This window comes from Monocercomonoides exilis (genome assembly GCF_001643675.1).
Source record: "Monocercomonoides exilis strain PA203 chromosome Unknown scaffold35-1074681, whole genome shotgun sequence".
NCBI lineage: Eukaryota > Preaxostyla > Oxymonadida > Polymastigidae > Monocercomonoides > Monocercomonoides exilis.
In genome coordinates, this window is record NW_027150580.1 from 14,255 (window position 1) to 33,891 (window position 19,637).

General features: G+C 37.3%; 2 protein-coding genes across 2 annotated transcripts; one reads left to right on the forward strand and one right to left on the reverse strand.

Annotated features, from left to right (window-relative positions):
* Nucleotides 1-2,333: 2,333 nt before the first annotated feature.
* Nucleotides 2,334-3,396, forward strand: MONOS_10270c1 (uncharacterized protein; the record flags this gene model as incomplete). Its single annotated transcript, XM_067862707.1, has 3 exons — nucleotides 2,334-2,647; nucleotides 2,711-3,301; nucleotides 3,351-3,396. 3 exons carry the CDS (start codon nucleotides 2,334-2,336, stop codon nucleotides 3,394-3,396), a joined length of 951 nt encoding a protein of 316 aa, XP_067723804.1.
* A 214-nt stretch (nucleotides 3,397-3,610) lies between these two features.
* On the reverse strand, nucleotides 3,611-3,832 carry MONOS_10271c1 (uncharacterized protein; the record flags this gene model as incomplete). The annotated part of the gene is made up of 1 exon (XM_067862710.1): nucleotides 3,611-3,832. The coding sequence occupies one exon, from the start codon at nucleotides 3,830-3,832 to the stop codon at nucleotides 3,611-3,613; it is 222 nt and encodes a 73-aa protein (XP_067723805.1).
* Nucleotides 3,833-19,637: the final 15,805 nt, after the last annotated feature.

Consider the following 19,637-nt stretch of genomic DNA (forward strand, 5'->3'; position numbering starts at 1 on the left):
GCATCTATTAAAATTCCAGGCACATTCTGTGCAATGAAAAATTTCAATCAAATAAGAATTTTATTTATCAACGAATCTCAATTTTTTGATGAAATTAAATCGGTAAAACCCTTGAACATTTATGGATCAACAATTGCTAAATAGTTCAAGCAATAAAACCCTTTTCACATTGAAAAACTGATATTTTCACTATTTTCAAAATATTGAATATATTGTTTTTTGATCCAAATCGTTTTTTCTTGTAAAGATGTTTGTTTCGAACTAGCACACATTATTGTGAAATTTTTATTTTTTCCCCAGTATAATTGTGAAGGAAAGTTTATTGTTAAACTTTCATGGGTCAAATTATTGATCTGTGGTGACTTTTCAAAAAGAATGACCCATATATATAATTGTTGATTGTAAATTTTAAACATCTGAGTCACCTTTTAAAAAGTGGGCTCGCATCAGTTAGTGCCCGACACCGTTTTTTTTTTTTTTTTTTTTTTTTTTGACAAAAACAAACTTATTGATATTAATTATTTATTGAACACAAATAATCACCTAATATTTGAAACATATTTGATTGTTCAGAAAGATTGATTTTCTTCAAACAAACCTTAATTTAATCTTATTTTATTAAATTTCTATTAACGCTTTGACAGAAGCCATATAATTCAATGCAAATGAATATCAATATTCTTCAATTCGTTTATCAATGTTTTTGAAGTTATGTTTTCATTTTCACATTTTTATAATTAATCATTTTTCAAAGGCTTAAAATCTAAGTGATTTTTCATGTTTAACAAGTTATTTCTGATCGTCAAAAATTATCTAAATTTTTATTTTGCATTTTTGCAATTCGTTAAAGAAAATTCTTTCCTTTTTATTTTACGATTGTTTATTTTCACAAATAAATATTTGTTTGATATGTTGTTCGGAAATAAATTGACTTGAGAGAATTAATTTCAATGAATATGAATAAAAAATTCTTTTATGAAAATGTTTAAAAACAATCTGATCTGAATTAAAAGTTCATTTCAATTTAAGTCTATTAAGTTTTTTATTTGTTTTTTTTTCATTTTTCCGTTACCCTTCTCCTTTGTGATAGTTTTTCTTTGAACAAATAAAAGTTAGTGAACGTCACAGCTATTCGCATGACATTTTTGATTTTCTTCATCCCTTTTTTAATTTGAATTTATCTTTATCTTTATCTTCATCTTTTGCAGTCTTTTCTTTCTCTTCTTCTTCTTCTTTTTCTTCTTCTTCCTCTTCTTCTTCTTCTTCCTCTTCTTCTTTTTCTTCTTCTTCTTCTTCTTCTTCTTTCTCCTTCAGCATTTAGAAGAAGTTGCATCCAGTTTATCAAAGGAAATAGAAGAGCTGATAGCAGAGCCATTGAGTATGGAGCAAAGTGTATCGGCTGCTCAACAAAGACTGCTTTCGAGAAAGCAACAGCAACACGTTTGTGTCAAATTAATCGTCTTTCTCTATTTCTTTTTTTAACTAATCCATGTCATATTTATTTTCTCCTTCTCTCTTTCTCTTTCTCTTTCTCTTTGTTTATATGTAATTATATATAATTCTTTTTTTTCTTTCTCTCTTTGACCAATTTATTTCCATTTCTTCGTATTTGTGTTGCTTCAAAAAAACGTGTGTGTGAGTTTATTTATTAATGAAAGTTTCAATGCATAACGCTTTCCTTCACAATGTTCTGTTGATTTCTCTCCTCTATTATAGTATTTTCTTCAATATTTCTATTTCTCTTCTCATCTTCTCATCTTCTCATCTTCTCTCTTCTCTCTTCTTCTCTTCTCTTCTCTATCTTTTCATCTCCTTTTCCTTTTCCTCTTCCTCTTCTCCTCCTCTCCTCACCTTCTCCTCCTCTCCTCACCTTCTCCTTCTCCTCCTTCTCCTTCTCCTCATCCCCAGCTACACTCAGCGCATCCCTACTGCACTCAGCCCTCTCCACCTCTCCAACGACACCACTGCTCCTGTTTCTGGTGTGAATTACGTTCCTCCTCCGCCTCCTCTTCCGCAGCGTGATTTTGTTCCTTCAGCGCCTTCACGGACAGACCATGGGCAGAGGAAAGAGGAGAGAGAAATAGAAAAGGGAAGGGGAAGAAGGGGAAGAAAGGGAAAGAAATAGGAAGGAAGAGAAGAGGATAGTGAAGAAGGAGGAAGAAGAGAAGAAAAGAAGAAGTGGAGGAGGAGGAGGAGGAGGAGGAGAAATGGAGCTTGGGAATGGAGATTGAGAAAGAAATTTGAATTTTGATGAAGAAAGAAGAGGAGAAGGATATTATGATGATGAGGAAGAGGAAAAAGAAAATAAAGATGACTTGATTTTGCTTAGTGAAATGGAAAACAGAGAAAATAGCAGATTTGGAGAAGAAGCAGAAGAAGCAGAAGAGGGAGAAGAGGGAGAAGAGGAAGAGAATAGAAATAGAGAGAGTGAGAATAGATCTGGGAAGAAGAAAAAAGAGGAAGGAGAAGGTAGAAAGAATGAGAATAAAAAGGAAATGAAATTTTTCATTGAAAATTCCTTTTCTGAGTCAATTCATTTCACCAACACTCAAAAACCGCCTTCACATCTATCAACACAGCCAGCATCTATCAGAAGCATATCAAATGCATTCGCTTCACTTTCTTCTTCTTCTTCTTTAACAGAATAGTGTGCTGCTTCACATTTTCTTTCAATGTCGCATTCTTCTTTATCCTCATCCTCATCCAAAAGCCGTTCAGTACTCCGTGAAAGGCCTCTTGTTCTGCAGTCGTCGCGTACCACGGCTGCCTTGCTTTATCCGTGTCTCCCATCAAATGATGTGAAAATGTTGAGAGGAGTGACATCGCTTCTCTGGTCTATGAAGGCTGCTCTTTCTTCGCTTTCTCTGCTTGGTGAAGACAACAACAGCAGCAGCAATGGAAGAAGCAGAAGTGATAGAAACAATAGAATCACCGATTATCCTCTTTTTGCAGATGAAGATGGAAACACAGCCAGACTCGATTGTCTTCTGCCATCTTCTGCTTCCTCGAAGCACTTGGCAATGCTGACAAAAGCTAGCACAGGAAGATTGTTTGTTTCACCAGGCAAAGCAGAGGGACAGGCACATTCTCATTCGCAATCACAATCTAATTCACAATCACAGACACAGAATCGCGCACAGTCAACGATGTTCTCTCTGAAGAAGACGGAAGAGTCGTTCACCTCCTCAATGTTTGCGAGAGAAGTGACCAGCTGCAAGATTCAGCTTCTATGTGCGACTGTTCTTCCGTTTGACCCGTTTCTGTCGCGCGTGATGGAATTGATGGATGGGAAGCATGTGCAGTGTGCCACACAAATCATATGTTATTCGATATTCCTCTAAAAATTCCAGTTATCTTCTTCAGATGCAAACCTTTTTGTCTTCATCAAGTTCTTAGGCTTATTCTTTAAACACAGATTCATATGATCATTTGAAGAGAATCCCAAAAACACAATGCATAACAAAGCATTCCATCATCCGTTCAGCAGCTGACGTTGAAGACTCTCAGCTCAGTTGTTCCAATCAAAAGGCAGAGCCAGATCATCTTCGGTCCCTTTGCTCAAAAAATCTTTATCAACAGCAAGTACTTCTTCTTCTTCTTCCACAGAATCCTAATCTCCCATCCACATCTCCCACCCAAACAGCATCCGCTCCTTTTTCGCCACTGCCCCCAGACTTACTTCCCGCACATACGTATTCTTCCACCACCGCGTCTCGTTCTTGCTGAACCCCAACAGCTTCACCTCCACTTCCGTGCTCCCCGAGCTCTCCCCACATACATAAACTCTCATCACCCACAAAACTCCGAGCGCAAGCACACTGAAGTTGTTCATCCTGATACTGCTTAGCTGTTCAACTTCAGTCACTTCGCAGCTCAAAGATCCGCTGCCATAGCTCCGCCTCCCCTGCTTTCAGGCTCTCCAATATTCAATGGATTCACTCTCACAAACTTGCATGTCATTTGAACCACCTTATTCACTGTCTCAGAAAGCATATTCGCTTCATTCTGCAGCACGACGTAAGTATTACTAACCAGCAGCTCCAAGCCTGTGGCATGCAAAAGTTAAAACTCTTCTTCATCGCATGACTCTGTTTCCACCTCTGCCTCCAAACAATTAAACACTATACAACTGTCCTCCACATCCAGCGCCCCGCCTCCCACCAAAAACGCATTCTCTGCTCCATCTCCATGTAGGTTCGATACTATTCTCCTCAAATCACATATTTCGCCTTTTCTTTTTGCTTCAGCTCATTCAATATTCAGTTAATTAACTTCAATTTTCTGTCAATACAAAAAACATTTATAATTTGTTCTATATTTCAGCTTTTTATTAAGGTCGAGAGATAAAGGAAAGAAAATAAATAAGTGACAAACAAAATGATCGATTCAACAGATTCAAAACTGAAAAAATTTATTTCCATGAGATATTAAAGACGAAGAAGAGCATTGAGTGTTCTGTCTGAAATATTGTGGTGATGATCTCCAATTATTACACAGCAATTTGAAAATATTCTCTCATATTATGATTCACAGCAAGGAGATATTGTTATGCTGAAAACAATGTTAGGAAATATTGAATATGTTTCTCTGTTATTACTTTAATCTTAATAAAAATTGTAACCATTTTATTCAATGACTTCATCTTTCTCTTTTATAAGTGATAATTCTTGAAAAAACTTCATGCATTGAGACTTAATTCTATTGTGCCTTTCGAACATCATGTGATCAAATAAAACTCAAAAACTTGCCACAATCTCTCCACACCAATCAAAAAATGTGTTATCCCAAAGTGTTTTCGATGTTTTATTTATCAAATAAATATTGCACACTTCAATTCTTCTGAATCGAGTATCATTGCAAATGAAATCCACATCACTATCGCTTTCGCTTTCACTTTCATTGTCTTCTTCATTGTTCGCTGATTCTTTTGCATTTCTTGAATTATCTTCTTCAGATTGTGTTTTTTTTGGTAATGTCTATTAACAAACTATCCAACACTTCATCACACTGAGCAGTTTTTCTTGTCAAGTTGCAATTGACAAGATCCGCTTGATTGCTTTCATGTTGAAATTCGTCATCCTTTTCTTATTCTTCTGCTAGAATCAATCCAAACAAACATAGTTCATCAAAATAATCGATTTCGTATTGTTCTTCAAATTCTTTTGTTTTCTCTTGAGGATTCGAATCAAGAGTTGATATGTGATCATATGAATTTTGAAGTTTTGAGTTTGAGAACTCAATATTCAGAGCTTTTGTGCAATTTATTTCAACAGAAAGAAAAGTGATATTCCTATGAGCAACAATGTTGTTAAAAGAAAGAGCAAGTTCTTCTGTCAATGTTGAAACAGAAGAGCTATAACTTGGCTTCGAATTAACCGAACGTATTAAATAATTTGACTTCTATGAAAATAACAATGAGATCTGATTATTCAAAATTAGATCACATTCGTGATTAAAAATCAAAGAGTAGTCCTTACAATACATCAATCCACAAACAACACAATCTTTTGACATGGACACATCAAAAGTCTGTTCAAATCCTTTTTCGAAGTTCTACCATTAAACAAAGGAGCAAATGCAATAAACAATATACGATTAACGACGTCAAGAGTTGATTTGGAAATAACCAATTCTTTCTGCTTTGGATGAAAATAACATGTGATAAAATATTGCATTTCAAATAGATAAATTTCAAGAAAAAATAAATTAAATAATACAGTTTGTGTATTCACCGTATTCTTCTTTTTCGAGTTTGATCATCTTTCACTTGTGTATGTTTAACATCTCCACAGTTTCTTATTATTGCTCACACTATTTTGATTAAAATCAATAAAATACTGTTGTTTAAAATATAAAAAATTTAAAAACAATCCTCAAACGATTTCCGGATTATCCAATGAAAAGGCAAACACATGTGAGGCATCCATGATAAACAAATAAATAATAATTTCCAAATGCTTTCTTGACTTAAATTCCGACAGTGACCGGTAGTAACGAAAGTGCCGCGGTATTTACACCGCAAAAAAAGATCACGACTCAACCCAATGTTCATGAAAAAATTGAAAATGAACAGTTGAAAAATCGATTATAATAATAATAAATTCCAAAGTTATCAAAAATTAATTGTAAATAAAATTTAATAATTGCCTGTGTTGACTTTTTTTGTCAAAAAATAATACTTTTAATATGAGTGAAGTAATTTATTCCGTCACGTCACTTCACTCAAAAATGTTCACGTCAGAAGGCATGTGACGAAGATGTTTAGTAAATTTATGTTTAAAACACTTTGATACCAAAATAAGGTCTATTAATTAGAAAAAATAACGAACATTCAATTTCTTCTCTTCTCATTGAGAGAAAAACTTAATTTGTGGTTGTTGCTTTGCCCTTTGGACTTCTATCGAAAGAGCGGAAATCACATGTCTTGGATTCTCTTTTGGCTTGTGCCCTTGTGCGAATAATGAAAATGTCATTTTCTTCTTCTTGTCTGTTCTGTTCAACATTCAATTCATCTCTTGTTCTATCATCGTCTCCTAGAGTTTGCAACTTCTTTCCTTTTGTCCTTTTCCTCCTGACAGTCTTCGTTTTCACCTCTTCCACTAACTTCTCCATGGAAGCATCCACTTCTTCACTCTTTAATTCCTCTTCTGAAAGAGTTCTTTCATTGGCTTGTTCTCTTTTGCTTCATCTTCAACACTTGCTTTTGGACATTCTTCGTTCTCCTCGTCAGTAAACTTTTGTTCTTTCATTGTTCCAACAATAACTCGTGTTATTAACGATACAAAATTTATCCTGAAATAGTGCTAAACAAAAGTATTTATATTCTGTAAAACCCTTGCGTACTTGGCAAACTGTGAAGGAAGGATTCTTGCTATTGTTAATGGAGACAAGGTTGCTTCCTTAAAAGAGAACGGCTTGAATCCCTGAAAAACTCCTGTAAGCTTCATTGCCTTCGAAGCCAGCTTACGGATTCCGGATGCTGTTAGAGGTTAGAACGATGTGGAATTGTGCAAGTTTGTTGCTGTTCTGCTTATGTTTGACCAGGAAATACAACTCTTTTATTGTTGAAGCTGGTCATTTTTATGGGAGTTCCGGAAGAAAATGAACTACAATCTCTGATCGTGTTTGTAATGTCTTTAATGCTGCATCCAAATAGACACGCTCTTCTTCTTCCCGAGAGTCCTCCATGCTTATCCTCTCCAGTTTTGAAAATCTGCAACAGAGAAGAACATTGTCAACGTTATGAATTTCATTGTTCCTTCTTTGAAAGATAACAAATTGTTAGTGCCTAACTCAGTGTAGTATTTTAACAAAACATTCGGATTCATAATGTCAGGCGCAAGTTTCTTCATCGACTTGTCTGTTAAACGAAAGACACGAAACAGAATCCGAATGATTGCAATGTCTCCCCAAACGGTTTTAAAAACAAGAACTGAGTAAAAAAATTCAGCGGCTCTCACCATCTGTATAACTGAAACCTTGAATCCTCTATTCTTCATCGTTAAAAATACATCCGCACATTTGACGGTCCAGTCCGGTGAGTTGTCTGGAATATGTCCATGGGCACACTTCTTCCATTGGTCTGAAAAGTGCGGAAAATAGAATAAATATCCATCCCATGTTGTCCTTGCAATTCCAGCCTTGCACTCCTCTGCGAGCTCCAAGGGGATATTTCTTTCATGAAGCGCGTGCATCCACCAGGCTTCTCCTCTCTCCTTAATGGATTCAGCAGGATCACTTTCATTTTCCATGGATGGAAACAGGCTCCCGTTTTCTTCATCTATGTCCACTCTCGAAGAATCTTGGAGCTGTAATTCAATTCCAAGCTGTAATAATTGCTCGTTTGAAGAAGGATGTCCCAATTCTGAACCTTCCAGCTCGGTAGGAGTGTGATCGCTTGAACTTTCTCCATCTGAGCCTTTCGTATGACCTTCGGAATCAGAGGAATCGGAGTATGGACCAGAACAAACCCATAGCTCCACGGAACTGTCAATCCGTCTTTGTCAATAGGACTGCCCATACCGCACCATCTTTTCACTTTGTGATTATGTGTCAAAGCAAAAGCATCGAAAGTCGGTCTCACTTTCCATCGAGCAAGTATTTGTCTGAGTAAATTGTCTCCGATCTCGTTGTTCCATTCCCTTTCCAGCCGAGATAGTTAATCTGATATGTGATTCTTCCTTCCTGGAAGATGTTGTGCTCTCATTCACAAATTCCTCGCTTCTGTCCAGTTCCTTATCTTGTGAAAAACTGGTCGAAGATTCTTACTCGCGTTACAACGATTCACATTGAAAACTACTGAACTGTTGTCTGATCGGAGTTGCAGATGGGATATTTTGTTGTGCTAAATTGTCTGTGAAAAATGAAGAAGGGAAACAAAACAGCTGACAGTTCACTGAAGTTGGACGAATGGCGATGGTCATAATTGGAGAACCTGACATGCCAGTCCAAAAGATTGTTGTTCATTCTGAAAGTTTCACCCCATGCTCGTTCGGCTGCATCTGTTGTCAGAACAGCTTGAGGAATGAAAACGAGAACAAATTCCCGATTTCTGGTTTATCTCAATATCCTCCTCCATTCTCTGATCTCCTTGAGGACTGATGAATTCATCCTCATCATCTTCTTCCATCCGATCGCTCTGACACTCTTTTGGAGTTAGTGATGCAAAGTTACGAGATGGAGGGATGCGTCTGGAATGATAAAACGAGCTGTGTTATACTTCCCAATAGCTGACGCCCAGTCTTTCACACGAATCTGTTTGGCTTTTATGAATATTTTTTCCCAACGTCTCAGCAGCTCTTGGAGAGAAGAACGCTTTTCCTCAATCAATTGTACTGTAAATTTTTTTGTGTTCTAAAGGAACCTCAAGAACACAAACTTCTGTGTTGGTTTCGGATGACATTTCTCTTTGTTGATGAGCAATCCCAGTCTATTTTAAAACAGAGTCACTTCTTCTGTAATTTTCTTCAGAAAGCTTCAGTCTTGGTGCAACAGAATAAGATCGTCCAAGTGAGAATCCACTCTGACTTTCCATTTTTCCTTTATCGCTGCTGTCACTTTCCTCATTATCTTTGTGAAAAACCGAGGTGTGTCTGTTAACCCGAAAAGAATTCCTTCGAAAACATAGTCTTGTTCTTCGAACTGAAAAGAAAGAAACGGCTTCAGGTCTTCGGATGTTGGTTTTTAGTGAAACGACTGGGAAAGATCCAACGTTAACGCAAAGTCCCTCTTTTCTTTCAAACGTTCCACATTCCGTTCGTTTTAACATTTGAAATGCCACTTTTTCATTGCAGCATTCAAATAACTGCAATCCAGGATTTGGCGCCATGTGCATGACTTCTTCATGAAAAGAAAAACATTCTGACAAAAATGACCTGTTCTGGAGGTATTGCGCTGACGATGATTGTCTCCAGCTGTTCTTTTAACACGTTTCTGATATCCAATAGTTGTTCCATGCTCATATCCGTTGTTCCGTCCTCCCATGATTTCTTCCTCAGTGCTTCCTTTGTTTTTTTGTTTGTTCATGCATCATGTGCACGCAGTCTTTTAAAGCTTCTTATTTTGATCTTGTCCCATTCCTCCAAAAACTGCTCTGTCCTGCTTCCAATCCTCTATTAGGTTTCCATCAATATTTCATGTCTCCCTCGGAACGTCTTGAAGCATCCATCTTCCAAGTTTCTCCTGCTCTTCTCTGGGAGTTACTGAAGCAATACTGACTGCCTGACGTCCGGGGCCACCTCCGAAAAAACTGTCTTTCGCAGAAACTTCTTGACAGCTCCTCTCGATGTGTTGCACTGTGATAATTATCTGTTTTTCTTTCCAATTTTCTTTCAAATGCGACTCTTTGAATTTGTTTCAATACCATTCTTGTCTCTTCCAGTATATCCCGATGTCTCTTTGTTAGCAGTCCTCAAGTGACTTCGCCCTCCATTTTTCTTGCTGCTGAAAAACCAAATTATCCATGAATTCGTTCTCTTCTTGCCTCCTGCATTGCTTGTGCTCCCAGAATCAACGCTTCTCTTGCAACTTCCTCAGCAGAATTGGCCTTCCTCATTATATTCTGAATCGATCATAAAATGGCTATGAAGGCACGGAACAGATATCTCTCATCTTGTTCCCTGGCTTTATCCAATGTATCTCTATACAAATATTCAGTTCAAACATCTGCTAAAGGAGATGCTTGTAATACCGGGCTGAAATCCTGTTCATTGTAACATGTTGCAATATCTTCCACAATTGACTTCGGAATTCTGACATCAAACAGAGAGATTGTCTGCTCAGCATCAAAAACGGATTTATATAACACAACGATTGCTTGAGAATTTGATTCATCTGTCAAGCTGGGGAAAGGGAGTAGTTCTGATCCTTCCTGTGCAAAAAAACTCGAAGAAACTGTTGGAATCTATGCACTTCTTCCTAGGGAACTCGTTAGCACACTCATCTGCCCACAAGTTCCAGTTGAAGATGAAAGCACAGCTTGCAATGGAGTTTGTGGGGTGAATATCATTTTTGATCACAGAAGTGACATGTCACATTAAGTGACATCTCTCAATATGAAGAGAAGAATTTGAATAAAGGTTTATTTGTCAAATAAAATTTAACACATTTAAAATTTATTGATAAAAGTTATTTTATGAAAATTACGAGAAAAAATTGTTTAAAAATATGAAAAGATATCCGAAAATTTCTGCTTTTGTTCCTTTAAAAGCTCACAACTATTATGACCTCATCTTTCTCATCACCTATCCTTTTTTTGTATTGCATAAAGTGCTTGACGAACATTCCATTCAACTTTTTTTCTGAATCTTCTTATCTGTGCTATTTCTACCTCTTCGCAAATCACTTTGAAAGCTGGACAGATATGTGACTTTGTTCCTTTGAATACTTCAATATCTTTGCTTGGTTCAGTTTCAATTCTGATTGAGGATGCAAGGGTGACTTTGGAAAGTGGAGATGATGGTTTTCTTGCTGACAACAATCAGCTTTTGGAGGGTTGTTCTATGCGAGTTCGAAACACTGGGCGAAGTGTCGATCGCAATGTTTTCTCAGATCGAGTGCACCGGAAGCAGCAGCGTGGTGGAGTGCAGTGTGTGTATGATTGGGGGTAAGGAGAAGGGGAGCGGAGACGGGGGATGTGTAAAAATCGCAGCGAGTCCAGAGGAGGCTAGCGAGGCCAGACACAGACCCATGGCTTGGGTTACGGTGTGTTCTTGGGGGAGGCTGATGTCTCCAGGCAGTTTGCCCTCGAGCACGTGGTGTTGGCTGTGGTTGATACAGCCCATTTCAACTGGAACATGCCCAGCGCCGATATCAGTTCGCTCGACGAGCTCAGCGGATTCGAGCTGCTCCCTGCCCGACCATCCCTCGCGCCCTTTCCCTCAGACTCACTCCACCTCCCTCTCTCATTTTCAACCTCCACTTCACCTCCCACTCCTCCCACCAGCCCCAACCTCGATGTCGACCTCCTCCCCTTCATCACATCCTACCGCGCCTACTAAATGTTCATCGATCAGGACACCGGCTTTTCTGCTCGCCAGGTCAGCTACCTGCTTTACCCCTGCGACTTCATCTCCATAACTGTGTTATACATCAACCGCTCAATAGAAAAATACCTCTGGATCAGCCCACTCTTCCCTCTTCTTCCTCCTCGACGGATAACTAGCTGTGTACTCCTTCCTCTTTTCCGCGGTTTACCAGCTCGTCCACCTCAACTCCACCCACCTTTGTTCTTGCCGAGGAACCCTTTGCCTCTCCAATATGTATGTCCATTCCCTCCCCCATCACCTGCCCTGCTCATCATGCTCTCGCTGCTTCCTCCCTCTTCTTCTCCGACGCCAACTTCTCCGCCCTCAATGTTGCCTCGCCTGTGCTCCTGTTCGACGATTACATCAGAAACTTTATTGAGCATCACATCACCATGGATCTCTCCGTTGGAGGTTTCAGCGTTGTTATTCTCATCTCACTGTGTTTAATCAGTCAATAAGCTTCTTCACTATGATGCATTCCATCTTCACTGCCATCTCGCAAACTGCACCATCTCCCAGAGAGGAGCTCCCTCTGCTCTTGGGCTTGCAACCTTGTTCTCCCATTGCTCTTCAGTCACGCTCGATGCCTGCTCAATTAATGGAGGTGCTCCCCAGCCATCACAAACTTCCGCCAGCAACTCCTTATACGGCTGCAGCAACAGCGCAGAGTGACCATTGAGCCAGATGCATCAGATGTTCAATATGGACAAGAGGCACAAGAGAGTGTCTGCGAATGGAATACCTCTCTCATCCACTGCCAGAGCATCACCACTGTCCTCAAAGACACAAACATCTCTGGCGCACAGCTGGGCGCATTCTTTGCAGCTGCCAGCAGCATCCGTGTCGACCGCTACGGGTTCGCCAACAACAGCCCCTCCATGCCCTCCCTCTGGCCTGGCGACGCTTTCCTCCCTGTCTCCTCCTTGTGGCTCCTCAACCGCAGATGCACCCTCCACGGCATCCCCTCTCACAACTCTTCTCTGCTTTTCATTTCTGAGCTTGACTGCGTGCAAGCCAACCACACACCTGACACCATGGCTCTCACGTTCAGCGGATTGCTCCTCGCTCCCTGCAATCTGTCGTTAGCTGTTGGAAAGAGAAACAGCGAAGAAAAGAAGGTTGATAGGAACAAGTCTAATGCAAATGGATCATTGTCAGAAGGAGAATCTTAAGGAAGAGTGGAAAAAGATTTCATCAGCAGCTGTGGAAGTGGATAGAAGTGAGTGAATGCATATTATTTGGAAAGATAAAATAATCTTCATCAATACTTTTATTCATTCAACTCAATCTTTCCTCATTAATCTATTAAAATTATAACATATTGCAAAACTTCTTTTATAAGCTGCTCTTTCCTCATTTTCAAATTTCACTTCCCTTTTTTCATGAAAATCATCCTTCCTCTGAAACTGTTCTTTTCAACAGCTGAATGTCAGGTATGCACGAAATAAGCTGCATCTTCACCTTCTTCATTATTAGTTCTTTTCACATTCTCCTTTTTCGTCGCTTCTGTCGAATCTTCTTCTTTGTCGTGCGATCTCCAATTCTTTTTGTATCCTGAATGCGAAAAAAGAATCATTTTGAAAATCAAAAATAATAATAACAAACCTCTCGAGAATGTTTGAAATCCATCTTCAGTGTTTTCCCTTCCAAACTTTAAACGTTCATCATTTTGGCGCTTCCCTATCGTATTCAATCGTTTTTCACAAGCAGATTCTTCAATAACCCTCTTTTTGGAGGTCTTTTCTTATGCCTGGTTTTCTCAATCAACCACGCTGCTTTATTGATCTCTTTTCCTTTTTTTAAAACTTTGATAATAATCATTTCTCTTCTTGCATCTTGGAATCTCTGTCAATTTTTCATTCCCAACGCTGTCTTTGGTTTTTTTACATAATTTCTCCACAAAGTATTTCACTCATAACATGTTTGTTCCTCTCTTCCTACTCTTTCTCTCTCTCTCTTCTTCCCCTTCTTCTTCCTCTCATTCATTCGTTCAGGTGTGATGCAACTGAAGGCTCCCTCAACCCGTATGCCCTGACACTCACAGTCGGACTGAACTATTGTCGTTCCCAAATGATGAACTTTGATGATTCATCAGTTATTGAAAACTTGTTGACTGAATGGAAACAATAGAAATCAAATGGTATTTTTCTGGAACTGTGTTTGCAGCATGTGGGAGAAGAGTGATGTAGGCAGTTGGGGTTCAAATGAAGGAAAAAGATATGAGGAGTCATTTGGGATGATTGAAGAATGCATGAATGAATCAAACGTGATTGAATGCTGCGAGTGGAGCAGTGTATCCTCCTGTATGATATTCTTTCAGTGGGAGAAGGATATCAAAGAAGAAGAAGAATGTTGTTATAAACTTAAAGAATGAACAAGATCTGCCAGAATAAACACATTGAAAGCTTGTGGAAGCTCTGGTTGTGCTTGTGATGTTGCACAAAGAAGATGAACCATCCATTGAGAATATCAGTGGCAAGAGATCTTTTCTGTGGAAGCTGATGATAATAAAGAGGACAAGTGGTGCAGGAGAGAGGAAGAGGAGAAGGAGATCTGGAGGGTGATGGAGAAGAAATAAATTCAAAAGATAATTGGCGGTGAAGTAGAAGAGGAGGGGGTCTTTTGTTTGAAATATGAAAGGTTGTTTTCTTTGAATGAAGGGCGCTTGACTGATTCGAACAATGCGGAAATGAAGCAATATGTGGATAGTTGATCTGAGAAAGAAGAAGATGAAGAAGGCGATGGGGATGAAGAAAATATGCTTTGAGAGGTAGCCAAGGTGCGTGGAGAGGTGGCAGTCAGTTGCATTGCAGGGACAACAAAGGCAACAGCAAGGGAAAGGAAGATGAATTTTTTAGTTCAGTCTTTTTCATCAGCTCTGACTCCAATGACGACAGAAATGTATTGAAGTGTTCGTGGAAGAATCAGCTTCTCATTCTCAAAAGAAGAAGATGAATGAAATAAAACGTGAAAAGTTATGGCTCATATCTTTTTGTATCAATTGTTGAAAAATATAAAATGAGAGTTTGAATTAGTTAATAAAAAAACAAGAAATATGATAAAAACAATGAAAACAATTTGATAAAAATTTGACAAACTTTATCCAGTCAAAAATTGCACCTTTATCTCTTCTTGATCAGAACATATTGGTTATTGATTGCTCCAGTCCAATCAGACTGGAAAGATAAAGCGTCTCAATGATTTTTCTTCCAAAGTTGTTCAGTGAGCGATGAGCTGCAGATTGTTAATTAGCACATTCACAAAATGACCGTCGAAATCAATACATAAGTCCCTATCAAGAATATCTGTTCACAGGAAAATGAGGAAAATAAAAGCAAATAGTTCAATATTTGAAAAAGAATATGAAATAATAATAAAAATAAATTATTTATTATAAATTGATAATATTTGTTTGTTTAATAAAAAGAAAATCAACACAAACATTTATTCCAATCTTCTCCATCACCAACATTGATCCACCTGAAATTCTGTTCTTTTCTCTCGCTGAGTTAAGAATCTTCTCCGCCTCCTTCACCATCTCAACTTTCCTGACTTATCTCTTCTTCGAGAAATCTGGTAACATTGAATGGAAAAACTCAATTTCCACAATAATTGCTGTATTCACTTGCTGTTCTTGCAAGGCTTGCTGCTCTGGGTGCATTCAACTTTGCCTCTTCTCCAAACTCCTTCTCATGTGATATGAATTGTGTCTTCTTTTCAATCGTTATCCTCTTTGACCGTATGATATTTTTCTTCTCCAGCGTATCTGCCCCATTCGACACAAACAGCTAAGAATCCAACGCAGACCGATTAATCCTGAAATGTTTTTATTTCCTCCTCTTCCATATCTGCTCCGTAACTCCCATATAACATTTTTTGCTCCACATGAACTGCTGGTGCGTCTTCACTCCATCCATCTCCTTTAAACACTCACGCTTTCTGCTACCGCTTTAAATAGAACTTTCTTCAAACTTCATCTCTCCTCGTCGTGTCAAGAATTATCTTGCTCATCTTCATTTTTCTTATCAAAGATTTTTTTTTCCAGAATTCGTTTCAGATCCATTCTCTTCTTCAGTTTCAAACTTCATTCTATGTGTATATTCATCTTTCTTGTACTGTCTGTGGAGCTTTTCCAGTACTTTATATAGTTCTTTTCTTGACTTTTCAATCTTTCACACGGTGCTTTTGTTCTGTGACATTTCATATTTCCGATACACTTTCTATTAAAGAAAAACATTGATAATTTGATAATAATTTCACAGAATGCATTCAAAGCAGCAAAAAAATTAATTTTTGAGAATTTTGTGAATAATTAATAAAAACAAACTTTGTCAAAAATAAAAAACAATTATAAAAGTCACATTGAATAGTCTTTCTGTTTGTTTCATCAAAAATTGTCGATGAGTCAAATAGAAAGACTGGTTTCCAAACAAATAAGTCAAAAATCTTATATTTGTGAAAAATAACAACGATTTATTCCAAACCTTTTATGCCGTTTTGTCATTATAAGTCAAACGTTCTCACATGTTTAATATATCGAATAACTGTAAAATAATGAGAAAAATCTTCGAAGACAGTGCATGGGAAACAATTCATTTCACACAACACTTCATCCCAAATAAAAAATATGTAAAAAAACAAATTATTACCAACTTTTTCCACAAATAGATTTTCAAAAAAAGCATCAGACATGTTTATTATCGTTATTTATTCACATTGAGCAAAATAGATCATGGTATTCTTAATGGCGCCATTAATAATAATTTGTATTTTTAATGATCAAAAATTTCAAAAATGAATGACAATTTTTTATTTTTGTTTCATTTAATTTGTGAATATAATTGCTTTATTAATGCAAATAAGTCATCAGAAATTATTTTTGAATTTTTTGTTGTTTGAATAAAGGTGAAAATGTGTTTTTTTTTTATTTTTTATTGAATTTTCATGTCAAAGGAGAAAATTATCTTTGAAAAATATAAAACTCAAAAATGTTTTGTTAATGAAAGAACATGTTTCTTATTATTGTTCTATTCAATATATAACTGTTTTGATATCAATATCTTCATTGTTGAGTAACTACAACGGTTGATGAATATTCAGTGATGAGAAAAACATAAAGAAAAATTCATTGCTAATAAGATAACAATCTTAAAACAAAATGACACACAAATAACAATAGCACTTCAATGTATTAATCATCTGAAATATAGAAAGCATCATATAAGTTTCTTTTTTTGTTGCATCACTCTCAAAGGAATATATTTTAACTATATCATCATTAAAACATTTCCCGACAGTCAATTCAATTTCAATTCATATGAACAATAAAAAAATCAATAAAAAGTATATTTCAACACATACATGGTGTCATAGGCAATTCAAAACAAAAAAAATAAAAAAACTTTAGGTACAAAAACAAACTTGTCTAATTTCCCTCTGTTTTCCATCCACTCTTCATTTTCTGATAGTTCTCTAACTTTGACTCAAAAGATCAAATCCAAAAAAGAAAAAAGACAGACACAATGATTAAACATCACTTCACACTCTCAAGAACTATCCCTTCCAAAAACCTCACCCAAAGATCTTTGAATTCCCTCACAACTCTCTCTATTAATGAATCTCTATAAATACAAATATAAACGGGACAATAACAAAGAAATAAATAGGGACATTATAGGGACAAAAAGCACAAGAAAACAATCGGATTCTAACTGTTGTGCACCTGGGAGGCTGTTCGTCGTATCCAGGTCCGGATAAAGCAGCCCGAAGGCTGCAATATCTAATACGAACAGTCATGTCCAGCACCCTTGCGATAGAGTGCCAGCTAAGCACACACAACAACTAGTTTCTTAATAGGGGACACCAATAGAACAATTTTGAGATTCATTAATAGAAGAAGAGTCAAGAAGAAGCTCAAATCTCCTTGAAAGAAGATCTTGAGAAGATTGAGAAAGAAGAGAAGAGTTGGATGATGTGATATCAGAGTGAAATGACTTTCTTGAACGTTGAACCTTTTCTTTCATTGTCGAAGATTCGAGTGCAACCAGAGAGCGTTGAGGAAGATATCCAACAGCTGAAGCACAGACAAATGAGCCTTTGCGCTCAAAATATAAGTAGTCCTTCATGTGTGGGACTGACAATGACTGCCATGAGATATGTTGAGAAGGTACATATTCTTCAAAGTTCCTCTCATGCTCAAAACAATTAACAGATGTTGAAGATGGTGAAGAGTTTGATGATGATGTTGAGAAAATGTTTGATTGTGAAGTTGAAGAAGCTGATGTCGAAGTGTTCATATTGTTTTCGAAGAAGTTGATCAAATCATGAAGGGTGGTGATGTGTTCAGTCGAAAGATTGTTGTCGATTGCATTCACTAACGTACCAAATTCACTATCACAGATATTTTTTCCATGATGCTCAGCGAAGAAATTGAGTTGTGTATTTTTCATTTTTTGGAGTTTTGATTGTTTTGAAAGGATGAAGTGAAGAAGGAAGCGATTACGGTTGTGTGGACCTGAATCGCAGAAGAACTTAAAAGTGTGAGTGTCTGTGAAGAAGTGTCTTTTGATCACAGATTCCAGACACTCAATAACAAATCTGTGATCATTTGAAAGGCAGTCGGAGAAGAAGTTGAAAGTTCGTTTGACAAGTTGATTGTTTATTTTTTGAAGGGAGATGATTGTGAATTGAGAAACCTGTTGATAATTAAAGAATTCTTGTTGAAGTTGGTTCTTTCGGATTGGCAGTTTCCATTTTTCTTTAAAGTCGAAGACGAAGACTGCTTCTCCCTCTTTCATATTATCAACAGTTGATTGATAATGTTTTCGTTGCATTTCTGCAACAAGACGATGTTGTCGAAGTAGTTTGAGTGTATGAAACTCAGCAGAAGAAAGTCCATTTTTGTTTTGAGATGACTAATTTGTTTTCCAGATAGTTGAGTTTCTCGCACATTCCACAAAGATCTGTTCTCCTTTTTGCTTTGGAGAAGTTGGTTGTGAGTTTGTTGAAATGGGAAAGAGAAACTTTGATGTTTGTTTCTTCTGAAAACTCTTTCCATAATTTAGTCTTGGGCTTGAAGGTTAATTTCTTTTCGTTGGGAGAAAAGATGCCCGTTTTCTTTCTTCTTTCTTTTAGTGCTTCCAATCCATAACTTGTTGAAATCGAAGAAGAGAGTGGAGGAATGGAAGTTGAACGATGAGGAGGTGTGATGAATGAAGATGACGTAGTAGTGGTTGTTGTTGAAGTTAGTGTTGTTGTTGACGATGATGATAAGTTATTTGAAGTGTTCAAATTTGATGTTTCTGAAGAAGAAGAAGAACCACCAAATTGAATAGTAGATAGTGTTGGTTTTGTTATTTCTTTTGTGTAAAATGAAAGGGAAGGAGTGAAACCTTGTGAGTGAAGATTATTCCATGAAGAACTCCATTTGTCACTATCGAATTCAGAAACACTTTCATCATTGCAAATACTCCAAAAACTATTGATTCCACTTTTTCTTTTCACAATTGCGATGTAATGTCCGTTTTGTTGATCCAGACGTTTGAATAGTATTTGCCCAACAAGATAATAAATGATCGTTTCCTTATTACTCTCTTGAAGGTGTTGAAGACTTTCTGTTGAAAACACTTTGCAGAAAGTGCGCTGGTTAACGCGATCTGTTTCCATCAGTTATGTTCTTGAAGGAGCAGAACTAGCAGCATCAGTGCATTCATGACAGAGGGCTAGCACATCTGGAAATGCAGCCATTTCCTCCCATCGAGCAGCACAGCATTTTTCCTTGCATTCATTGCAATAAACACAATTCTTTCCATCCAAAACTTCAGTTGCAAAGAGAGAAGATAGTCCATTATGAGTCGAGGAAGAATTGATAACGACATTGTGACAAATTTCATTGAAGTGTGATATGATTTTTTGGCATTTTTGGCATTTGAAATGAGTGAAAAAAACAGGATTGAAGGTGTCCTTATTTATCAACTCATTTTTTTGAAGAAGTCGGTGAAGATTGTCAAATGCCTCTGTAACATTTCACTGTTGCCTTTTGCCGTGGTCTCAGAAATCTTCCCATTTGTCAATAAGAGATGGTGTACATGAACGCACTGACGTTCCATCTTT